Genomic DNA, 26,658 nt, shown 5'->3' with positions numbered 1-26,658 from the left:
CTTATGCCAGGAATACCATAGGCGGGTTCGCCTTTCACCATTAGCTTCGATGGGGATAGAAAGTGAGGTTTTGATGGAACTGAAGCGCTCCGATAATCCGTACGACAGAGTAATTGAACTGTTTTTGAGGAAAGAGAGGACGATGGATTTTGTTTACAAATAATCCGAATTTGTGGTGAGTAAAATGTTGCGATTTTCCTAAATGATATTGCACGTTTATGAGTTATTATTGATGTTTTTTATGTGTGTCGCGGCTGTGGTTTCAGTAAAAAGGAAGTTGTTCATCCCTGGTTTGTCTATAAAATAAAGGCATTTATTGTGGTTACAGGAGTGTGTATATATATATATATATATATATATATATATATATATATATATATATATATATATATATACACACACAGTATATTTATATATATATATATACACACACAGTATATTTATATATATATATATATATATATATATATATATATATATACACTCACCTAAAGGATTATTAGGAACACCATACTAATATGGTGTTTGACCCTCTTTCGCCTTCAGAACTGCCCTAATTCTGCATGGCATTGATTCAACAAGGTGCTGAAAGCATTCTTTAGAAATGTTGGCCCATATTGATAGGATAGCATCTTGCAGTTGATGGAGATTTGAGGGATGCACATCCAGGGCACGAAGCTCCCGTTCCACCACATCCCAAAGATGCTCTATTGGGTTGAGATCTGGTGACTATGGGGGCCATTTTAGTACAGTGAACTCATTTTCATGTTCAAGAAACCAATTTAAAATGATTCGAGCTTTGTGACATGGTGCATTATCCTGCTGGAAGTAGCCATCAGAGGATGGGTACATGGTGGTCATGAAGGGATGGACATGGTCAGAAACAATGCTCAGGTAGCCCGTGGCATTTAAACGATGCCCAACTGGCACTAAGGGGCCTAAAGTGTGCCAAGAAAACATCCCCCACACCATTACACCACCAGCGCCAGCCTGCACAGTGGTAACAAGGCATGATGGATCCATGTTCTCATTCTGTTTACGCCAAATTCTGACTCTACCATTTGAATGTCTCAACAGAAATCAAGACTCTTCAGACCAGGCAACATTTTTCCAGTCTTCAACTGTCCAATTTTGGTGAGCTCGTGCAAATTGTAGCCTCTTTTTCCTATTTGTAGTGGAGATGAGTGGTACCCGGTGGGGTCTTCTGCTGTTGTAGCCCATCCACCTCAAGGTTGTGCTTGTTGTGGCTTCACAAATGCTTTGCTGCATACCTCAGTTGTAACGAGTGGTTATTTCAGTCAAAGTTGCTCTTCTATCAGCTTGAATCAGTCGGCCCATTCTGCTCTGACCTCTAGCATCAACAAGGCATTTTCGCCCACAGGACTGCCGCATACTGGATGTTTTTCCCTTTTCACACCATTCTTTGTAAACCCTAGAAATGGTTGTGCATGAAAATCCCAGTAACTGAGCAGATTGTGAAATACTCAGACCGGCCCGTCTGGCACCAACAACCATGCCACGCTCAAAATTGCTTAAATCGCCTTTCTTTCCCATTCTGACATTCAGTTTGGAGTTCAGTAGATTGTCCTGACCAGGACTACACCCCTAAATGCATTGAAGCAACTGCCATGTGATTGGTTGATTAGATAATTGCATTAATGAGAAATTGAACAGGTGTTCCTAATAATCCTTTAGGTGAGTGTATATATATATATATATATATATATATATATATATATATATATACACACCCGATCTACATACTGTCAAATAAACGAAACACATGCGTGGTGCAACACGAGAGGCTTCGCCTCTAGCGCTGATGTCCGAGGTTCGATTCCCGAGATGGGGTGCAGTGAGTGTGTACGCCTGATGAGCATAGAATTAGGGTGAAACACGTGCCGCGTATTGTTTGCATTATTTGACAGTAAAACTATTTCAGTATACATGTATTCAATATATATATAAATCAGCGCTTCCCGATTCATTTTACCCTCGCACCCAATGGTTTGAGAAGAAGTAGGAAAAAATATGAGGTTAACGCAGAAAAAAAGATCACCAGTTGAAGCTTTATGAATAATGGATACTTTATTTACCATCAATAATTATTTTGGTAAAGCCATACTCAATGTGGTCCTCCTTCCATGTTCTAATTTATTGACGACTAGCCATGATTACATAAACGGTAAAAAAGTAAGCGAAGCGGGTGACATATCCAGTCAGGCAGGCAACAGCTCAATAGCTCGAATTTGGATATAAGTAGATTCTATTTAGTCGACAGAAATATCTTTGGTAGGAATGTAAGTTGAATTTACTCTTTAAATTTCTATGGTGAAGAAAAATTTATGCAATGCTGACTAAATTTACCTTTCATTCCTACCAAACATATTTCTGTCGACTAAATAAAAATTACTTATATTTAAAATTTAAGTAGAACTTGAACAGATACGATACTTCATAATACCGACGCAGCACTACAGTAAGTGCACGTAAGAGCAGGAGTTGTCCGGTTTTTTTTTTTTCGTTTTTCTTCCTCGATGGATTCTGGCACCCCCAGCAACAGCTGCTCGCACCCCAAAGGAGATATATATATATATATATATATATATATATAGACATAGATATATAGATATATAGATATATAGATATATATCTATATATATATATAGATATATATCTATATATATAGATATATATATATATATATAGATATATATATATATATATATATATATAGACATAGATAGATATGACAGCAACACTCATATCAATGACAAAACAATTACATTAACAATCATGTTACGTTATTTTTTAAATTTTTCCTTTTCTTTTTCATAACTTCTTTAACACACTACTTCTCCGCTGCGAAGCACGGGTATTCTGCTAGTCCTTAGTAATTCCTTCCATTATTTTTCCTGTGATGCATGTTAAGCTTACTGGCCTATAGTTACTTGGATCTGCCCTGTCACCCCTTTTATATAATGGGATGATATTTGCCATTTTCCAGTCCTTCGGAATCTCTCCAGACACTCTTGACAGAATAAATCCTACCCCATTTCTTCTCCCATACAAACCATGATAGAACAGTTTTAATCCACCTCCGATCCACCTGGTCTTACTCCATTTGGTCTCTTGCCTGCACAATATTAACCTTCTTTCTCTCCATCATATTGGCTAACTCTCTCTTCTTACCAGTCATACTGCCAACATTTAAAGATTTAAAGTTCCTACCCTCAATTCCACTCTCTTTACCTTCCTGCTCTCATCCTGCCTCTGGACATGTCTTCCCCCTCTTCTTCTCCTTCTTCAGCCAACAGTCGCCCGATTTCTACAAGCACCCTGTTGGCTAACAGTACTTGTGGCAGCCGTTGTTAACCCGGGCCTTGACCGATCCAGTATGGAAATTTGTATTGTTATCTGCTTATTGATGTGGCAAAATTTTACATCAGATGCCCTTCCTGACATAACCCTCCCCATTTATGCAGGCTTGGGATCAGCATGAAGAAACACACTGGTTTGTGCATCCTTCTTAGCTGGGTTGTTAAATTAATATTACTAATTAAACTTAATACCTTTATAGTCAGTAATAATGTATACACATTTGGTTAAGTATGTTAAACTATCCAGACTATCTATTGAAGACATGTAATAGAATAATCTAAAAATATTTGCTATGTGTTGCCCTATGTGTACCTTCAGCGTCTTTCCTTAGTATCCACATGTGTCTGAACCTCTCTTGGCTGACTCTCCCTTTTTTGAGCATGTCCCCATAAAGCCTGCTTATCAGACTTCTCATCATTTTTGAGGCTCCTTCTTGTCTCCTGTCTACTTTTATACTTCTCATCTTTGAATGTGACTCTCAGCATGCCTCATAATCATTTATTTCTCCTTGTGTGTCTCACACTTCCACTTCCTCTTTTGATCGTGTCACAATGCCAAGTTGACCAGTCAGATTGCTCTAATGAAATGACACACACACACGCTTTAGTGTTTTATTATATACTAGATAAACATAGATTTTACAGGGATGCATATAAGCCTATGAATCCTGGCCTGTTTGATATCTGGGTAGTTTGTAAGTTTAATATATCTGCATTAGTTTTTCCCCTACATCCCCAAAGACTTGCGGTTTAGGTTAATTGCAGGCTCTAAATTGTCCCAGTTGACCGAGTGCACATGTATATGTGTGTGCTTTATGATGAACTTGTGCCACATCTAAGATTGCTGCATTATGCCAGATGCAGGCTGCTAGCATGAGAGACTGTGGCTCCCCACCACTTGACAATTAGAATAACTTGGTTAAAACAAATGCATGGATGTACTTATGATGGAGAGGGGTAAACATGTTGCATCCTGCACTCTGTACATGTGACAATATTATTATTAATTAAAACTTGGTAACAGAGCTTTTTTCTCAACATTTATGACCTAGCCTTACTAGGTTAATTGCAATTTGTAGTATTTTCCTTTATTTATTTTTTTAATACAGTCTGTCTTAATTAAGTTTAAACACATGTTAATCTTGTAGTATTTCTGATCATTTGGTTTGTTTTTGCTTGCGTTTGCTTATAAGTGTTGTTAGTAATTATCTTTGTTATGCAAAGGAAATCTACCATTGAACTTGCTTTAGCTAAAGCTTTATGTAGATTTCTGCAGTCCTGATTCTCTTCAAAAGGACTGATTTATGCCACTCATGCAATGGGAAGCTCAACAAGATTAATTTCCTTCTTTTACTCCGCTTAATGGGGAAGGAAAGGCTGGAAAGAAACAGGAAGCTGTTTAAGTATTCATATTCCGAATGATGAATTACCCAATTGGTTCTTTTTGCCACCTACCATAATGAGACCTCTGAGGTCTGGGCAGCTTGTGTGCAAGAATACAAAATTTAAAATCTGAATGAAATGTAATAATATGTTTTGTTTTTGCTGTAATTTTATGTGTTCTTCAGTTTCCTTAACATACATGTTCATCTGTTTAAATGCTACAGTTTCTTTGGTTATGATAGATATTTTGCAAGCTTTTTTGAGTGAGCCTTACAGGCAGTGATCAGATACCTAGTTTCAGATAAAATACTTTTTATAATTAGAAGTATTTGTATTAAAATAACTAAAATCTTGCCACTGATCAATTGCTGTGCATGACTAGTAATTTTATTTTTTGTTTTTGTTTTTGTAAATACATGCTCATTCCAAATGTTGCTTGTAAAACATTCCAAAACTAAATATGAGACTTTAATATCATTAGATTTTTTGTACAAATATCAAATTATACTCATTTTTTTTTCTTCTTCCTTGTCTCTAGAGTATGTGCTGATATATTACTTTGTATAGCAAATAATATATTTCTTTGTTGTTGTTTTTTTTTTTTTTTTTTACTGTTTCATATCTGAACTATATAATCCTAGCTTCATTTTGGTAGAAAACCTGCAGTAGGGTTGGGAATGTGTGGAAAGAAAAGGGGAAAGAGATCAAGTTTTTTCTTCTTTTTTTCCTTTCCAATACACTGTTCTGTATTTTATTGGTTATTCTGCTGGTTGCAATGCCAGCCAATGACAGATGTAAAATTTGTGATAAAGGAAATGTTTTTGAAATATTTCACATTTTCATTTTGCATCAGAAGATACGTCATAGAATGCTGAAACAGTAAAACTCAAATCAGTAAATTTTGTAAACTGTAATGTTAAAGATCTAAATCACAACCTTAACAGAAAAAAAATTCTCTCAAGTCTTGCATCTTTAAGGGCAGAGATAGTATTGTACAGGCGGCTTGCTTAATAAATAAGGATTAGTTTCAGTTGAAAAGAAAATGGGTTGGTCAATTTTTTCATTATGTGTGTGATAAGAAAACAAACAGGAATAGAAATTTTAATTGACATAATTATTACATTTATTGACACTGATCTAATCTACGACTCTGAGCAGCAATACCAAATGTGGATGGTCAAGAATTTATACTTAAAACAATACTCAACCCAAAAATTATAATTTTTATACTTGTTACTCACACTTGTCATTAGTAGTAATGACTGAAAAAAACTTTAATTTCATAATATCATAGAAAATTGGCATAAAATAAATTCCAGATATAATAGGCTTTAACATGGGGCCAATATTAGACAACAACAAAATACTGTAATATCAAAATGTTGATTAAACTGTCTCATGCTACTTGTGTTGGTTGTATAATCCACATGTCTGGTGTCTAGTTGCACACTCACAGTGTCCCTAACACATGTATTTTGGGTAAAGTATTGTTAAATGAACTACTTTCAGAAAATTGTCTCATAAACAACTGAGAAATGTGTTCAAACAAGAACAAGCTTTTAAGTTGGAGTCCAACCTCCTCAATCATGTCTTGATCATGAGTAATGCTCAGCAATAGTTCATTCATTGGCTACCATTGCAAGTCATGTGATATGAACATTGCAGCGTGTGGTCTGAGCGAAGTGTAGAGTTTAAAGAGGTTAAACGTTAGATAAGCAAGTAAAGACACTATCAAGTGGAAAGTATGCCCCATATATACAGTATGTTTATTTGATGTGCTTCAGCAAAGAGAAAGTCAATTCACTGGTTCAGTTTCACAAACTTGGAAACAAAGCAGACCAATGAATGAAGGAAGAGGAGGAGGAGGAGGAGAGTCTTGACTCGGTTGTATTATGCGTAGTCTGAGTTGAGAAAGATGTTTGTAGTGTACAATTTTTTTTAGTTTGATTGAACTACAGTGCAGATTAATGAGCAATATTACTTGCATTCATAATCTGAAAATCATTTTGAGAGAAATCATTCCCAACTATGTCTCTAGTTGTCTAATGGTATAATCTTTTGAAAAGACTTGTATAGCTTTGACATATTTCTTGTGTCTTTATTGCAAAAGATGCAAACATAATGTTAATGTGCACATCTCTGAAAGTCCCAGTGGTAAGTGTGGTACACATACTAAATATTGTGTCCTTTATGGAATTAAGGAAATATTGGTTTTTTTTCAGTGCAGCTGCCAATTGTTTTTTACATTGGTTCCATATTCTAAGAAAATTTTGAGTCTCTGAAGTTCTGCATAGTTGGCATAATTAATGATTGCAGGTATACTGAGCAAAGTGTACAGGTAGCAATTAGGAGCAGGAATTAATCTCCGAGCCAGTACCAGATTGTCTTTTTCTGATAATATCCATATTTTCATAGTAACATATATTTGCAATTCAGCAGAATATTGTAATGTGTTGGAAGATGAAGACCTGACCAGTTTAGAACATATTGTTTAACTGTTTTCATAAGGTTAGTAATGTTAGATAAAAACAGATTTTTAAGTTGTTGTGTAATCTTGATTCATAGTTTGTGAACAGTTGCGAGACAGTTAAATAAAACATCATATTTAATCTGACATGCAAGGCTGAAACTCAATTATAGAAATTCTACAGTACATTTAGTACTTCAGGGTATGATAATTATGGACTGTTTAGATTTCACATACAGACTTCCTCCAAATTACAAGCAACAGCTTACAAAATTCTGGTATACAAAGAAATCCTTTTTATCTTTTGTCTCATGAACTGTCATAAATCTGAATTTTTCTGGTTACAAAGAATGAGTCAAGAACATTATCAAATGCATACCACTAGTGCTAACTCCCGATAATCTTTGCAGTCATTCCAAATATACTTCACTGCAGCCTGTGGAACAGAGCAAGGCTAGATATTGGTGACACACAATCGTTGTCTCAGTCATTTTCTCAGATGCCATTATCAGAAGCCTCGTAGCTCCCACACTTTGCATGGCTTGTTAACCTGAATTGAGCACATCTCCCATGTGAATGTTCTGTATGTGCCTGATTTTATAGATGCTTAAAATTAACAATTTACATAATTGTAATATAACTGTAAAAAAATCTGTTAGAGAAGAATGATATTGAGCCAGAAAAAAAGGTATATATTGGTTGGATGTGGCTTCTGGGCCAAATGATGATCCTGGGTTTATACCTTTTCAGTGGTGTTATGGCATTTAAATGGTACTGTAATGATTTTAACAAGCAAAACAACTGAATCATATTGCACTGTTTTTTCTGAAATTATGAAAAATGTTTTCTATGCAGTTATTTGCTAGATTGTAAATGTATGAAGTTGTATTTATTGTAGCTCTAAATTTAAAAATACAGTATATGCTGCAATATTTTAAATAAAACCTGGTTTTATTTAAGATGATAACAAGTAAGTAAGAACGTCTCGGTACACATACAACTCAGTTCACGACCAAAAAGTTCACTAAACTTTTGCCTTGGTTCACGACTACACACTCGGTATACAAACAAGCCAGTTTCCCTTTCGGTTTGTGCACGCTGATGATTTCCGCAAGTGTTGCATTGTTCTCGGTCAGACGTGCGTGCTTGCACATGTGTGCATGCTTTCGCTGTGAACTCTTTGTGCTCTATTCCATTTCCCTTCCGGTTTGTACGCGCCGATTACTGTATTTAAGCACATGTTGAGTCGCTCCCTGTTCATTGTTCTCAGTCAGACGTGCGTGCTTTACCTGTGATCTCTTTGTGCTCTACAGTATTTCGTGTGCTTTTGCAGTTAACCATGGCCTCTAAGCAAGTGAAGAGTGGTGAGAAGAAGGTTTTGAAGAAAATTGAAATCGAAGTAAAGAAAGAAATCATTGAAAAGTTTGAGCGTGACATTCGTGTTACTGATCTTGCCGCCGAGTACAAGAAGTCAAAATCTACGATTTCGACTATTCTAAAGCAGAAAGAATCTATTAAAGCAGCTGATGTTGCAAAAGGAGTTACAGCATTAACCACACAGAGGCCTCAAGTGCTGGAAGAGGTGGAAAAACCTTTGCTAGTGTGGCTGAACGAGAATCAACTTGCAGGGGATAGCGTAAGCGAGGCGATGTTATGCGAGAACGCCAGGAAGATTCATGGTGATTTGCTGCAAAATTATCCTTCTACGAGTGCCGAAAGTGAGGAATTTAAAGCCAGTAGAGGATGGTTTGAAAAGTTTCGCAAAAGAAGTGGCATTCATAGTGTGGTAAGGCATGGAGAAGCTGCTAGTTCCGACACTGAAGCTGCGAAAGAATTCGTGAAAAATTTCACGAAATTAGTGGAGGACGAAGGCTACATTGTTCTGGAAGAGGATGCCGAAGAGGACCTACATTACCCAGGAAGAGAAGGCTATGCCCAGCCATAAACCAATGAAGGACAGGTTAACTGTTTTGCTGTGTGCTAACGCTAGTGGCGATGTAAAAATCACGCCACTACTTGTTGTTTACCAATTTGAGAACCCTCGTGCTTTCAAGCAGCATAATGTAAACAAAGCCAGACTGCCTGTGATGTGGTGGGCAAACGCTAATGGGTGGGTCACAAGGACCTTGTTTTTGGAATGGCTGCACGAGGCTTTTGCTCCCGCCGTGAAGCGATATCTCTAAGAGAATAACCTGCCTAAAACAGCTAAAAACACCAGAAACCCAAGAAATCACAACAGAGAAAACACCTGAAGGAAAACATCCCTCCATCGCGGAGCGGACACTCCCTCAAAACTGTAACCTCCTCTCCACCCAGTTCCTCCTCACTTCATGCACAACTCTACTCATGCAAGGTTAGTTTTCATGGTGGTTTATGGTTTTTGTATTACGGATTTTTTAAAAGTTAATTTTTCAGTTCGTAGCGTGAACTGTTGCAATGTTACTTTTCTCTTTTTTCAAATGTTCTTTTTTTTCCCTGTGCTTAAAACTCATTTAAAAAAAAGTTTACAGGAAGTGGTTCGTAGCGTGATTTGTTGCAATGTTACTTTTCTTGGTGGTTTATTAAATTACAGATTTTTCAAATGTTCCTTTTTTCCCCTGTGATTAAAACTCATTTTAAAAAAAGTGTTTACAGCGATCGGGTTATAAGGCTATTAGCATGAACTCCTGCAATGTTAATTTCTTGGTTGCTTATGGTTGGTTTTTAAATAAAATTTGGATTTGTTCAAATGTTCTTTTTTTTCCCCCTGTGTTTAAAACTCCTTAAAAAAAGTGTTTACAGTGATCAGGTCATAAGGCTATTTTGCAAACTCTTACAGTGTTAGTTTTCTCTGTTGTTCAAGGTTTTCTCTGTGTTATTCAATGTTTTTACATTTAGTTTACTATTAGATGTGCATTCTATCATATAATTAACTATATTTGTGCTTACAAATCTTTAAAAAAATATATTTACATACAGTTCGTACGGTCTGGAACGGATTAATTGTATTTACATACAATCCTATGGGGGAAATTGCTTCGGTTCACGACCAACTCGGTTTACGACCAGAGTTTTGGAACGAATTATAGTTGTGAACCGAGGTTCCACTGTATGGTACTGTTCTGAAATTAATAATAATTAACTTTTCCTGATTATGGTTGTAATTTGTTTATGATGTGTCTTTGTCATGTTGTGATAGCTGAAGTGGGCTCAACCATCTAAGCCACTTTACCATTGCAAAAAAATTAAATCTACGTATGTTGGGCATGTTTATTATAGGCTATTTTCAGCTAAATTCAATTGAAAGGGCAGCATGGTGGCAGAGTAGTTAGCTACAATTCAGTACCCAGGCTTTGGTTATATAGAGCTTGAATGTTCACCCCATGTCCACATGTTTTTTTTTTTTCTTTTCTTCCTCATCCCGAAAGATGTGCATGTCTGATTAAAGAGCAATTTGTGTACATCAATTCAACCAATCAGTACTGCCATGATCAGTATGTAGCCCCACATGACCTTGTATAAGAATAAGCAGGTTTGAAATGCTAACTTTAATTGGAATGAAGTAAAAAAGTGGGGTTTTCATAACAGGCAGTGTAATGGACCATGTTCAAAATACTGTATATTCAGTGTAAACATTCTCAATTATACGAATTCTTTCTTTTACATGGTCAACAGTGTCTTTTTCCAATTTCCAAACAGAGTTCTGATGCTATTGGCACCCAAAGTCAAATTCTTCTTTCTTTTCACCCTCTTTTATATGTGCCCAGTATATTGCATGACTAGAAGAGACACACCTCTTCATTTCTCACTGATCTTAATGGGAAGGGTTTTCTCTTAGTAATATTTGGTTGACCTTCAGAGGCTTCTTCAATATGACATGTCTTCACAACCCTCTCAAATTAGAAGCAGAACACGTAAGTATCTGAAGTTCTCAGCTCCCTTTTTAGTGACTTCCCCTTTGCTTCCAGTATAATTTCCCCAAGGAGGTGGACGGACATAAGACACTATAGACATTAACCCAATAGTTTGCTTGTTTGCTTATTTGTTTTTCTATTGTGGTTTCTTCATTATTTACGTTCATTTTTTAAATTGCTTATTGCTAAAACAAATTTGTTTAGTTGTATGTTTTGTGTGTTTACAGTATTTTCTTCTATATACTCTTCCTCTAATTACTGTGTTGTTTGATGTATAAATTATTTTATCTGAGTTGGAGCCTGTTTAATATGTTTATCACTATTGTGATTTTTGGTTTCTAATCTGAAATTGTTATTCTACACACAAATAAGTTTTGCTTGTGGAGACCACTGTCTGCCATGTTTGTGAAGAAATAACTTTGAATAGAAAAATTAAGAACTTACCCTTTAACTGATATAGACAGATGATATTCCCAGACACTGAAAGATCACTCAATAGATTTATAAACTTTATAATTAACAGCAAAGAAGAAAAAAAAATGAAAAAATTGATTAATGGAGTCAAAATAAACATCCCACCACATACATTCAAAAGAGTATCATTTCAAAGAAAAAGCTGTATTTTAACATATATTTAATTTATTTACATAGCCAATGTTTGTGTAGTCTTTAAATATCTCCTGTGTAGCTAATATGGTTGATGACAGTGACATTTGCATACCTGTGTTTCATACCATGATATTTGTTCTCTTCTTCCTTATGACATTTTTTCTTCAGCTGAACTTTATAATTATTCTCTGCTGTATCAATAGGCAATCTTGCTCCTCTCTGTAATCTACAAACTCACCACTTCCTCCTTTGTGGACCAAGTCAGGTACTGGGTTAGTACTGCTTTCTAGGAAAGGGGACTTAGAAATTAAGTTCAGGTCAATTCATTTTCTCATATAGTGATAATTGCTGAGTACCTACACAGACTTACAGATAGAGCATCAGTGGTAAAATATATAATTAAACAACATTTTATACATAGTTAAACAACGTAGTTAAACAATAATTCCATAATCAACACCTTTGATTAAATTGTAATTAAAGTTATGCTAACATAGTTTCCAGCTATCATTAAATTTGGTCTGTTGGTACAGAGGATACAAAAGCTATGTTTCTTTTTAAGTAAGTTCCTGGAGAAAATAAACCACAGGAGGGGCCAGTAGCCCTTTGTAACATGCAACATTATAGACTAATTTAGAACAAACTTTTAAATATTTTCTCCACTACATTAAACCAAAAAAGTGTAAACTTTAGCAAGGATTCAAATATGTCAGGGAACATGTTAAACATTTACAATTATTCATTGTTTCTGTGCAAGTTTTGCCTGGACTGTACTTCATCCAGTAACAAATGTTAAAAAAAATGACACACTCTACATATTAATGGTATATATGACAACTGGATCATACACCTTTTATGCTTAAAAAACATCTTCAAATGATTTTTGCAGAAGACAAAATGCAGCATACAGTATAAACCTCATGTTGTAGCACATTGACTTATTGACAAGGAAATATTTTCTGTAGTGATAGATTTAGCATGTGTCTAAGTATGTTTTTATTGCTGTTGATCTTCTGCTATGCATTGTTTAGAAGAAGTCTTATGTCTGAATTTGAATAGCACTAGAAGTGCCAGGCGGAAATCCAGAGGAAAGGGAAAGAGTTGTGAATAAGGAATTGCTATCATTGAGATTCATGTTCACATCAGATGACAGGATATGGATCCTAGATCTGGCCAAAACACAATGCCTAGTTCCACTACTTTCAGACCAAAGGTTTGTAAACATACAGTTTTATTTCTAGGTTTTGAATTATTACATCCATCTGTTAAGCCATTTAGATTGTGATTATTTAATGAGGTATATTTTTTAACTTAAACTAACCCAAGGTAATTATCAGTACTATATTCAGCCACATAGATTCCTTAAACACTGATGAAAATTATAGAGACTTTTGTTTGTTTGTTTGTTTTATTGAAGTAGGGGACCATGCAGAATTGTTTGATTTGTAATTTTAAACTGGAGCAGTGGGGTAAATCAAGGAAAAATGTGTCTTTGTCTCAAACATTATCAATGGCACTGAATGTGTTTAATGACCCACTTTGTAACATTAGGTCTTAATGTTCCTAATTTATTTTTAAATAGTGTATTTTTTAAAGATTGAATAGTAGTACATAAATTACAAGTCAGTAAATCTTGTAATACTATATCTTATTCTATTCAGATTAGATGTCTTATACCTGTTCAAAGAGCCATTTGACCATACCATTGGATTTATCTTTGGAGACTTTACAAAATACGGACTCTGCTTTTTCACCATTACTTTAATCTACACTACCCATCAAATGTTTTAGAACACCTCTTTTTTTCCAGTTTATCTTCAAATGTTGAAATGCAATGAATGATCTAAACATCTGTAGTTTGTAAACTATTAGTTATTCCCTGAAGAAGGCCCATTTCTAATATTCTGAAATGTACTTTTTTCAGTTTTTGCTAACCTAAAGTTTAAATTTAAACCTCTGGTAGTTTGCTGCTTAACCTTTCACCATTTTAGGTCATTCATTGCTGTTAGAGAATTACATATTATTGTTATTCCAAGACTGTCTGATAAATACAATTTTATTACAGTGAAGACTGAGAAAGGGACATTTCCAAAATATGTGGCCCAACGAAGTAGGTCATTCTTCACAATTAGGGTCTAGACTAGGGCTGGGCGATATGAAAAAAAATCTTATCACGATATTTTTTTTCATATCAGTCAATATTGATATATATCATGATTTAAATCAAATCACTTTTTTTCTTTTATTTAATTTATTAAAAGAATGTAACATTACACACAAGCAAGTCAAACATAACAAAACTAAATTCAATTCCATCCCCACCCACGAGAAAGAGAAAAAAAAACAACAGCTAGAGTAGGCGCCTGGCCTGGACCTTTGGAGAGTCTGTCGGGAGGAGGATGGGAGACACCGGAACCAGCGGTGCGAGTGAGCTGGGGGCTGCGATCTGGGCATTCTGGGCATCCATGGCACCTCAGCAGTGCCACAGGCTGATCGCTTCCATAATGCAGTGATTCATGCGGGGGGAGCCCTGACCGGGTGTTGGGTGCATGCATGGACAGACGTTTCAGTAGGCCAATATTTCTACATTAATTTTTTTAATTTTTTGTAATTTTTTGTCTTATGTAATATTCTAATTTTCCTAGATAATGTGTTTTGAGTTTTCATTGCCTGTAGGCCATAATCAGCAAAATGAAAAGAAATAAATGATTGAAATATATACAGTAGATCCCGGAATACAAGCCGACTCGGTATTAGCCGACCCCCTTCTCTACCTACTAAATTACATGTATTTGCCGATGACTGGTATTTAAGCCGACCCCCTTCTCCAAGCAAAATTTTCTAAATTTCCTTAAAAGTGTCTCTTCAGGTATATTTATCATGTTTATCGGCTAGAATTTGAGACTGCCAGCATTTTTGATGGAAACCAGGAAGTGATTGCAGGGAAGTTTGGTAAAATGAAACGTTTGTGTTGAAACTATATACGCAAATACGGTACATCGACGGGTGGATTTCCGGAGACTTGTTATAAATTTGATTAACTTAAATGCGCAATACAGTGGACCCTTGACTTACAAACTTAATTCGTTCGCGAAGGCTAACCCATAATGCGTTCCGAACCTCCCACTGCAACACTTACTTAACCTTTTCATAATAAAAAAGGGTTGTATAATGTGCATAATTTACCAAAACACCAATAATTTTTCTAATGTGCTAACCAAAAAGTTATAAAAAGTGCCTAGCCTACCAGAAGTAGGCAAGATTAAGCTAGGAGCATGGCGGCGCGCATGGTCGCAGCAGCTCAGGGCTCTCCTTTTCAGTGCACTTTTTTGTACTTTTTTTTTTCCTTGTTTGTGCACGATCAGTTTCGCGAACATCCGCTACACCCGTCAGAACCTTATAGACATCGGTGACCCGAGCCAGACATCTGTTTCGAGTGTTTTTCATCACACGCACAACATCCCAGACAACATAGCGAGACCAGCGGGCTCTCCGTGGATTGTTCTCGGGTCTAGGAGACGACACAGACGGAGAAGGGAAAGAAAGCAGAAGCAGGGCCGCAGATCCGGCGTTATGCTAAGGCTAAAAAAAAAAACATACAAGCCCTATACAGAACTTTTTTTCTGCACTGAAGGAGCTGCTTTTAATCTCATTGTAGATGTGTATAGTGACAATAAAAGGCATTCTATTCTAGAAACAACAATTTCATACAGCACTCACCATTTAATTTGACATCTTTGGGCTGCAGGAAGGGATGAGGAGGAGAATGAAACGGAAGGTGGTTATTGTTTAGAAGGAGCCTCCTTATGCAAATCTTTTCTTTGTAAAATTGTCGAGATGGTGGATTTCAACATGCTGTACATATTAGCGAGAGCGGTCACACGAACAGCACTCTCATATTTTCACACAATTTCCATCTTCGTTTCGATTGTGATTGCTTTCTTTACCTTCTCTTCCTTCCTTAGCAATTATGTGTCTTGCTTACATGGTCTTAATGAATTATATATATAGGCAAATCACTGCAATGACCGAAATTACATCCACGAACACATGTATCTGGGCTCCGACTGACGCGACTAACGCTCTCTGTTGTTTGTTTACAATCGCGCAAGCGGATACATGTGACCGCATCCGGGTCGTAACGCAAGATGTTGATCGTAAATCAAAACAAAAACTTTTATTTTAAACTTCCCGATAATTTATTATACATTTTATTAATAAAATCAACAACTAAAACACTTTTTTGAATAAATTCTTTATTTAATTTAAAGTACCGGCATGCAAAGTTACTTCTTCATCTGAAAGATGGCTCTGTGGTTTCGTACTTCCGTATTCATCGGCAAAACCGGCATTGCGCTGGAAATCTTGAATCTGAAACGATACTCGTTGTATAAACTGACCCCCAAACTCCAAGCCAAAAATCTAGGACGAAATTCTCGGCTTATATAACAGGATCTACGGTATTAAAAATAAAAGTTCGAGAGTAGTAAAGAGAGAGAGGAATGTTTATCCCCAATATAAATGCTTATTCTAAAATATTATTGATTAGATCGTGCCAGGTTTAAAAAAAAAGTTGTGAACATATCCAATAAGAGAAAATTACATTTTTTTCCAATTTCAAATAGTATATAACATTGGTTAACTACTGACTTAACAGAGTTGGGTTAGGATTCTTCCAGTTGAGCTAGACAAGTCTAAGTGCAAATAGTGAAGTGAATGTGATTACAGTTTGTTTGTCCTTCTCCATTTTAAGTACATCTGGGAGTACACCAAACACCGCTGTTAATGGATTAGGGGTGATTGTGACACCAAGGCTGCCTGATAGGCATTTAAAAATGTTTGTTCTGAATGATGTTAATTTGGTACATGCCCAAATCATGTGGTCTAGTGAAGCTGGAGTTCAAGTGCAAGGTTCGCATGTTGGATTTTGCTTCTGGAACCATTTTGGACAATTTCAACACTAGAATTACTGGAACCTACGAAAAAGCTCGTAGATCAGGCCCACCTTAAATTCTATCGTACCTCTACGCCAGAGTCTTTTGTCCTGTAAATGTACTGATAAAGACAAGCAGCAAGATCGGGGGAAAAAAAAAATGCAGTCACTGATTACAACCACAGGATGTTATGCAAATTTTAATATGAATAATGTTGCATCCGTGCCACAATGTTTTCCGAAATGTACTATACAGGTTATAAAATGAATAATTCCAAATATCATATACAGTATACCTATGTCTCTGTTTTGTTTTGACTACGGCTTTGACATCATAGACCATAAGGTGTATGCTAATTCAGTGTGAGCCGGAACACTCAATAAAACTGAATTAAAAAAAATCAAGTGACGGTGAGATACGAAGAAGGCAGATTCACCACCGTTTGTGTGTCAGCTTTTATCCCTCCAGATCAGAGAATGTCCAGTTCCATTGCTTGAAAACACTACTCACATCTACAGTTATTCCCAGTTTCAAATAAAAACTAACAGCGTCAGATCCCTAGGGCTGTAGTATGTATCGTGATTGTGACTGAGAGAATAAAAGTAAAAAAAATAGGTAACTTTTACAAGTCCTATAAATGTACATCGGCTGTTACAGACGCAAACCAAATGTATGTGTGTGCTGTATAATATTAAAAATAAGAGTAGCTCACTACTGAAAACGGCAAATATAGGAGGCAGTTGGGATCGAACCGGGGAATGCAAGTCAGCAAATCTTACCGCTACGCCATGGAAGCTGTTGTCTTATCCTTGAACCTTGTGTGAAAGTGTTTATTTGATCTTTGGACTTCATGCTTCACACATTATATAGTTTATGCCAACATTTTATCATTTACTACTAAAATATGAAAAACGTTTCTGTTTTAACAATGTGTATTACACAGATCTATTATTTCCACTCTAAAACTCCAGCACTTCACTCCTAGATAATCAAGGCATGAGCTGGGAGAACTTTGTGCATGTTCTGCGGCCGTGGAGGCATGGAATAGCAGGCTGCTTGTCTTTATCAGCACATTTACAAGACAAAAGATGCTGACGTAGAGGTGCGATGGGAGTTAAGGTCGGCTGGATCTACAAGTTTTTTCGTAGGCTCTTGTAATTCTAGTGTTAAATGAGATAATTGTGTTTGATTAAAAAAAAAAATGCAGTTGAATAATTGAATGCTTTATGCATATGGAGGTAGAATGAATTATGTGCATGGCTGCCTTCCACTCAATATTGAGTAAGAGATCATTTTTCCACTGTACTCTGGTATCTAGAAGGGACTTTAAAATGGTTTACTATATTATAGAAATGCTGTCTTTAAGACTGATCAATATCTAGAATAGAAATAGGTGGGAGATGAGGAAAATAAGGCAGATTTTGATTAGCAGACTTTCTAATTTAGAGTCAAATCACAATTTTTGTCAACTTTAAAGGTTCCTTTTCACTCCTAAGTGAGATATGAAGCTGTCATAAGGTTAATTTTGGTTTAAATATTATTTATTATTTATTTTTTGTCAGAAGCTGAACATGACAGATGTACTGTGCAACATGATACAACTGTATTTGAAATAAATAAAATAGGTACATATAATAAACTAGAATCTTACTTCTGACCTGTCAAAAGCTTCAAGTGTTAAAACAGAACACAAACTGCACAACTAAATTATTTTGTCAATTCCAAATAAATAAAATTAGGTAATACAAAATAAGATTTGATTCTGAGCAGTCAAAACATTTCCAGTTTTACAGGAGAACGCACTAAATTTGTTTATCAACTCCAAATAAAATCTTTATTTTAAAATATTAAATCTAAAACTAAAATCTTAAAAGATTTCAACGTTTACAGGGGAGCACAAAGTAAATTCTTTGGTCGGTTCCAAATAAATAATGTAGGTATTAATACAAAGTAAAATCTCAAAAAAAACCTCTCTCTATACTATCTCCTTTCCTTTGTATAGATTCAAACTGTTTTAAATAGTTGGGAAGCAAACCCACAAATAAATAGTACATATACTCAGTACAAATTCAACCAACTTTCAAATCTGAACAAATGAGAACGTAAATAAAATTGACATATTCAGTCAATTGTGGTTAGCTTATGCTCCAAGGTAGATGTCTACATTGCAGAATTTGAGGACCCAATCTAACTGCTTGCAGCGCAGGACAGATTTTCAGTATTGGGGTGGAAGCAGGCCGTCGATAGCTTTGCATTGGCGGAAGCTAAAGTCTGTGAATATAGAATTCATATAGCACATTTGCCTCAGCAGTTAGGACCCATGCATATACTGTCTTGCACGCAGCTTCCTGAAGATTGCAGAGCCTTACATCCACAGCGGACACCATTAAAAAGGGATAGTACAAGACTGCAAAAACTGTTATCAATGGCGATGGCAACCAAGTGCTATTTGCTTGCTATGGTAAATGTGCTAACATACAGTGGACACAAGTCAGGCACCTCATGTTTAAAGTGCCATGCGTGTGCAGTAGCAAAGGGTCAAACTAAACTGACATTCTTTGCAAACCTGTCAAAAGTAACAACTAACACTGAAAATGAAGCACAGGATCAATGTGCAAATTTTGTTTGAAGGATATAGGGCTTTACAACAGTGTGTGCTGAGGGCTATATTCAACTTGCACAGTACCTGGTTAACAGGGCAGCCAAAATTGGAAAGTGTAAATTTTAAAGACATACTGCCTCATCTGATAACTATATCGCAGCACATGGTAGAAAAGGTCAAAAACTGAGAAATGATATTGTATATGATATGCTAGAGACCATTAATGGGTGTGCTGTCACAACTGATACTGAAAACTCTGAAAAAATCTCCTTCATATCTGATACCATCTATTATATTAATGCGAGCTACAATCTTGTGTCAAGGGTGCTTTTTGCAACCCAGTTTGAACCAAGCATGAGTTTTTGGAATTGACTGTTTTGACCTAGGAGCAAGCACAATCATTGCCTTGCGCAGCTATACCAGATGACACTGTAGTGCCCCCATTCTTAACACGGTTTAATAAAATCAGTACTGCGCAGAGGCACAATAAATCCCCATCCCAAGTGCAGCACTTGCTTGGGTCTAGGACTGTAAAGTCTTGCATTGTGCATGCTCTAAAGGATGGCACTGCTTCAGATGGTACAGAAGATTAGCAGTATTAATCAAGTTTGTGGGAACCTGCTTTCAACACATTTTCCAGTGCAGGCTACTCTGCTTGGTCGGACTTTACATAGCCAAATTATCTTTATACTACCAAATTCCCGGACCCTTCTTTTCAACAAAGTCGTCATCTTTTGAGTCTTGGGCCATGTCCGTTGGAGTGTCGTCTTTGGTAATGCCGATTTTTTTTTAGTTTTTGTTAACATTTTCTGTTGTCATTTTCTCTATTATCTCACTCCTACTCCTGACGTACTGGCGTGCACTATGGAGTTAGATTACCACTAAAGGTCTGTATGCAAGGAAAACAAATTTTGTAAGGGTGAGCGACATTTTCAGAGCATTTTATAAGTGTAAATTAACTCCATAGTGTATGGCTACTGCAGCCCAGACGTCAACTCGTGTGCCTCCGCCAGGCCAACCGCTACTGTGCTCAGAACTGTGTGCGTCATCCTAACCTGACGTGGCTGTAACTCTGTTCCAGCCACATGATTGGTTCAGTGTGGTGCTATTCTTATTAACATTGGCTTTTCATGTTGTCTGTCAAAACATGGATGGAACTATCAGGCTTCTATTGATCATGCCTTACATTTCTTTCGAGGAAAAGTTATTTTGCGATAATTATCTTTATCATTGTTTTGCCCAGCCCTAGAATAGACCTAGTAATATTTTCAAAATGAGTCAAGACGTTTGTGTACAATGTACTATTTTAAGCTGACACAGATCAATGGAACAAGGTATTTTGCTGTGTCTTAGTTTCAATTAGTAAAATTAGTATTTTGTTTTGAGCACTTTCTTACATTATCTAGTGTTACACTCTTTTGAAAGCACCAGTTTATCTTGAAGATAACTTTCTGTGTCTTTTATCTTGGCTACGGAGTACAGTTTCAACAGTTTATATTGGGAGGCATGTCCAAAAGAAATGTTTTGATAAAAGTTATATTTAAGGCAGTTTTATCATTAGCAAATTATTTCTTTATGTTCAATTGCTGCCAAAATCTTTGAGGTCTTCCTTTTTAACTTAATTATGCTAGAGTTATTGCAGCACAAATAAATGGTTCTTATTACATTACAATTTCAAATTGGGAGCATATTGCCCCCATTGGTCAAAGATTACAGTAATAGAATGATGTTCTCTAGTATGTGCATATCCAACTCTGCTTAACCAATCAGTGCCATGAAGATTGGATCTCTTAGAGCATTTTTTGTTACTTATTGCTAGTTTGTGGCCATGTGTTGATGACAGCATTAGTATAGGAAGGCAGACAGCTTCAAGTATGTTATAAACAAAAAGCATATGGCCCATGCAGTCTGTAGCAGCTGATTTGGAAAATGGAATGGGTTAGATTTTTCTGGTCAGATGAGTTGCAGGGGGAAAAGAGAAGGACAATTTTTCTGTATTTTGTACAAACTTTTGTGCCTGTGACATTTTTTTGGATTTTTTCAAGTACCTTTGGAAGACATTTTGTACAAATGGTACTATTTAAAAAATATTAGCATATGCTGTTGGTTTTTGACAGTATGGAAGCATATGTAATATATGCATGTGCAAATGTAGGAGGACATATAGTATGTGTTCCACGTTAATGTGTGTTTATTTTAAATTTGTGCTTGTTTTTGTTACATGTTTTGCCTGGAACCTACTTTAAAATTGTTATTATCATGTTCTGAGAATTCCCATGTCACCGTATTTTTTTATCACTCCACTGCCATGACTTTGGCTAGGAGCACTATAACTTCAACAACCATTGTGTATCAGTTTGTATGTCTTTTAGTTATTATTGTTTTGAACTTCTGTCAATGATTTCACCTCTTTTTTGGTTAGTGTTTTGGTTTTAGTGAAAGATTCATTTTGACTTCATGGTTTTGTCATTTCTTGCCTGCCTTTTTGGTTGCATATTTTCATTTCCCAGTCCTTAAAAATCTACTTGTTCTATCTTTCTAATACTGTGTCAGAACAATAAACCATTGTACAGGTGATGTCACACAATGTGACTTCCAGGGGTGCATTCTCCATCCCCACAAATTGGAGATGTTCTTAAAAAACAACATGATATTGTGGAAAATTTTCAAACATAGCACAAATCAAAATTAACAAAGTGAATTATAATATTTAGAAAATAAATACATATTTAAATTAAACACTGTTTAAAACTATAAGTAAAAATATTTGACTAAAGAAAAAAGTTTTAAATTCATCCTCATCTTGTGCAAGGCTTTCTCTTATTCAGTTTAAAGTAGTACATAGGCTACATTGGTCAAAGTCTAAACTATCTAAAATTTATCCCAATGTTCCTGACCTATGTGACCGATGTAACTCCTCTCCCTGCAATTTAAGCCACATGTTTTTTCTTTGCCCCAAAATCCAGTTATACTGGACCTCCTATTTTGACATTATTTCTCATGTTTTTGGAATCCGACTGGAACCCTGTCCTTTGATCGCTATATTTGGGGTTCCTGGAGATCATGATACGTCTTTTAATAGTACAGAATTGAATGCAATCGCTTTCACTTCACTGTTAGCACGACGTAGAATATTATTGTCCTGGAAGGCTCCGCATCCCCCGACCATGGCCCGCTGGCTGAAGGATCTTATGTTCTTTTTAAAACTTGAAAAAATCAAGTTTAGTCTGAGAGGGAGAGCTGATGGGTTTTTGAAGGTCTGGCAACCTTTTGTTTCTTATTTTAGATCCTTGGAAACAATTGCACCTGATTGAACTTTATTTATTTATTTCCTATTTTATTACTATTGTTTTTTTTTTTTTTTGTTAGTTATTTACGTATTTTTTTGTAACATCCTGTGTATTAGGGTTTTTTTTTTAATTACTTTCTTGTTGTTTAATTATTTAATTAATCATTATCTATTTTATCTATTTATCTTTTTTGTGGGCCTATGGGTGGGATATGGGGTTTAGGCATTATAGGTTTATTGTTCGTATCTGATAGTCAACACTAAAATGTTTATCGATACCTTTGGCATTTTTATGTATTTGAAGAGATGTGTATTTATGTTGCTGTTAAATGGAAAACTGATAAATAAAAGGGAAAAAAAAAGTTTTAAATTCCAAATAAATTGCAACAGATTCGACATATTACAGATATGATCGTCTTACAAATATAAATGTAATTCCTTTTTTCAATGATTATTCTAGTCACATTAGAAAGAATTCTAAACAGTTTGTTGATTCTAACATATGTTGATCCAGTTGTGGATAAGAGTTTAATTGGTTATCTTTAATGTGTTTTTCTGCTTTGCTTGTACAGGCAGACAATGCACTACTATGCTTTCAAACTGTTTGGGGTAATCTCTGAACTTGAATATCTGAGTGTGCAGATCAGGAAACTCCCAGAATAGCTGCTCTGCTGATACACGGTTTCAGTATCATGTACAGTAATCCCTCGCTATATCGCGCTTCGATTTTCACGGCTTCACTCTATTGCGGGCATATGTAAATATATATTGCGGATTTTTCGCTGCTTTGGGGATGTCTGCAGTCTTTTTATTTCTGATATGTGTAATGTATATGCTTCCTCTGTTGGTTTGTCCATTTGATTTCAAACAAGGGACACTATTGGCAGATGGCTGAGAAGCTACCCAATCAGAGCACGCGGTTAAGCTCCTGGGTGCTGATTGGCTCTGCGACGGGAAGCGCAGAATTCGTTTTCGCTTAAAGCCGACATCTCGTCTCGCTCATTCAGTATCAACGTGTTTCTTTGTGAAGTCGCCATCTCATCTTGCTCATTCAGCATCAACGTGTTTCTTTGTGAAGTCGGCATCTATCTATCTATCTATCTATCTCTTCTTGCTCAAGCAGCATCAGCGTGTTTCTTTGTTCGTACTGTAGTCAAGCCCTTCATTATGTCTACAAAACGATCTGCTCCTGCTACTGCTTCTGGGGCCGTGTCCAAGGAAGATGCTAACAATTGCTGAAAAGGTAAAATTGTTGGACATGTTGAAGGAAGGGAAAAGCTACGCCGCTGTAGGACACCACTAACATCAATGAGTCCATGGTTCGTTATATTAAGAAGGATGAAAAGAGCATATGATCTACGGCCGCAGTGTCCTTTAACCAGGGCGCAAAACGAATTGTATAATACTTAATAAGGCGGTAGTCCGGATGGAATCTGCTTTAGGGATTTGGATCGAAGACTGCCGAAAGAAGAACATCCCCGTGGACACCAATATCATCCGAGAAAAAGCCAAGCAACTTCATGATAGGTTTGCGGATGCTGGAGATGCTCTAGACGACGACCCTCAACCTGGAACTTCTGCTGAATCCCCCAGCGAGAGCTGTGAATTTACTGCCAGCAAGGGCTGGTTTGAAAAATTCAAAAAAAGGTTCAACTTGGCCAGTGTGAACCTGCAAGGAGAGGCTGCCTCTGCAGACAAAGCCGCAGCCGAGAAATATGTCGCGGACACGTTCAAGGTGATCATTGAGGAAGGCGGATATCGGCCTGAAACTGTGTTTAATATGGATGAGACAGCCCTGTTTTGGAAGCAGATGCCGTCTTGTACTTTTATCATGAAGGAGGAGGCAGAAGTCCCGGGGTTTAAGGCTCACAAAGATCGCATCACGCTGGTCATGTGCGCCAGTGCTGCGGGATTTATGATAAAGCCTGGGCTCATTTACAAGTCCAAAAACCCCCGGGCCCTGAAAAATAAGAAGAAAAACCTGCTGCCTGTGTACTGGATGCACAACCCGAAGGCCTGGATTACGAAACGCCCAACGTCGGATTGGTTTCACCAATGTTTCATCCTGGAGAAAGATCTACCTGGCAGAAAAAGGCCTGGAGTTCAAAGTCCTTTTACTTCTGGTCAATGCTGGAGGTCTTCCTTTGGATCAATCCTACCAAGGCGTAAAAATAGAGTTCTTGCCGCCGAATACGACGTCACTGATTCAGCCAATGGATCAAGGAGTTATCCGGGCTTTCAAGGCATTGTACACCAGGAACAGCCTGCAACACATGGTCGAGGCAATGGACACGGACAATGACTTTTCCCTGAAGGAGTACTGGCGTAAGTACGTGATCACATTGTGTATGGTGAACGTGCAGAAGGCCCTTAACGATATGAAGAAAGGGACGGTTAATGCTTGCTGGAAGAAATTGTGGACAGAAGTTGTGCACAACAATAAGGGCTCTTCTACATAAGAAATTCAGCATTCGGCGGTTGACAAGGCAGTCAGGCTGGCAAAACTGCTAGGAGGAGAAGGATTCAACAACATGACCCGTGATGACATCAACGAGCTACTCGATGCCCACTCCGAGCCGCTGAACAATGAAGATTTGGCCAAGATGACCAAGTCATCGAGCGAGGAAGAAGAAGACCCAGCACAGGAAGAAGACGACCCCCGCCTAACTCTCGAGCGTCTCGCGACCATTCTACAAATGGCAAAAGATCTACAGACATCAGTCGAAAAATGGAACCCGCAAATGATTCGTTCTTTGCAATTTAAAAATGCTATTGACGGCGCCACGGAAGTGTATAAGAACCTCTTTACACAAATGAAAAAGCAGCGCCAGCAACTGCCCATCACGATGTTCCTCACCCGCAAAACACTGCCTAGTATGCCTTCAGTGGAAGAAGAAAATCCAGATGACGGCGGCGGTACTACACAGTTGCCTGAAGAGGCTCCTTTAGAAGAGCTGTGAAAGTACAGTAAATGTCATGGTTGGTGAGTACCCATAACTAATTTTCTACGTACTTAGTACATGTACAGTATGTACGTTTATTGTAACTGTTCACACATTTTTATACAATTTTTCTTGCATTGTAGGTATTTTTTGCCGGTGGCATGTCTGTCGTAATGGCTGTAACATCTGTGATATCAGAGAGCCTCCACAGTATCTTTAAAATAACATTTTGGTTTTATGTACAGCATTTACATGTTATAGATTTTTCACTTTGTATTTTTATATTTCCTAATCAATTACAATATGTTTAAAACTGTATCACGTATTAAATAAAACTCCTCAATGATATACGATACGTATGTTTGTGAGTAGTATATAAACAGTGTGTTTACATACATAATTTCAACTAATCTTACCTAATAACTAAGAGAATATAAAGGGTTTATGCTGTATAACTGTGCGTGGAATATTTATAAACAGTGTGGGAGAGAAGGGCTTAAAATATATAAAAATAACCATACAAACATATGGTTTCTACTTCGCGGATTTTCACCTATCGCGGGTGATTCTGGAACGCAACCCCCGCGATCGAGGAGGGATTACTGTATCTCTAAGTTCATGCCTCCCAAGTGTGATTTTTTTTCCATTTGTTGATTTTCTTCCTTGTCACATCTAATAATTGATTTGCTGGCAGCCATTTACATTCCATTGTAGTATATGTTCAAATATTACATTTAATTATTGTTTATGTTTTTTTTTTTATTTTCACAGGTTCAACTTAATTAAGCTTCTTGAAAAATTTGGCAAAGTCAAGCAGTTTGATTTCCTGTTTCATAAATCTGGTCCTCTAGAAGGGCAGCCTAGAGGTTACTGTTTTGTGAATTTTGAGACAAAAGAGGTAAATTCAGTTCCTTACTCATTCAATCTTTTAATCACAATGAATAAGATTTGGTTATGATTTTATAAGAGCCAAACCAAGTACTTGTATTAGTTTTAGATAAACTTTGGTTAATGGACAGGAAGATGTCATGGAAGTAAAATTCAAATCACTATTTGCGTTCATTAAAACCAACACTTTAAGGAAAGTATCTTGGTGTGCTAGTGAGAAACTGCCAACATTCTTTTTAAGAAGAAGCAATAGGATTCCTAGAATTGAGGG

At 36.6% G+C, this 26,658-nt stretch overlaps 1 protein-coding gene across 6 annotated transcripts in view; it reads left to right on the top strand.

Moving 5' to 3' along the window:
- The window catches only part of rbm18 (RNA binding motif protein 18), a 74,337-nt gene that overhangs the window by 28,666 nt on the left and 19,013 nt on the right, over nucleotides 1-26,658 (top strand). For all 6 annotated transcript variants that reach the window (XM_039762813.1, XM_039762811.1, XM_039762810.1 and 3 more), the window contains one exon: nucleotides 26,271-26,397. In XM_039762813.1, the coding sequence (XP_039618747.1) occupies nucleotides 26,271-26,397 (127 nt within the window). The remainder of the gene's footprint in view (nucleotides 1-26,270; nucleotides 26,398-26,658) is intronic.

The sequence above is a fragment of the Polypterus senegalus genome, chromosome 9, assembly GCF_016835505.1.
Source record: "Polypterus senegalus isolate Bchr_013 chromosome 9, ASM1683550v1, whole genome shotgun sequence".
NCBI lineage: Eukaryota > Metazoa > Chordata > Cladistia > Polypteriformes > Polypteridae > Polypterus > Polypterus senegalus.
This window is presented reverse-complemented; position numbering and strand designations above follow the sequence as displayed.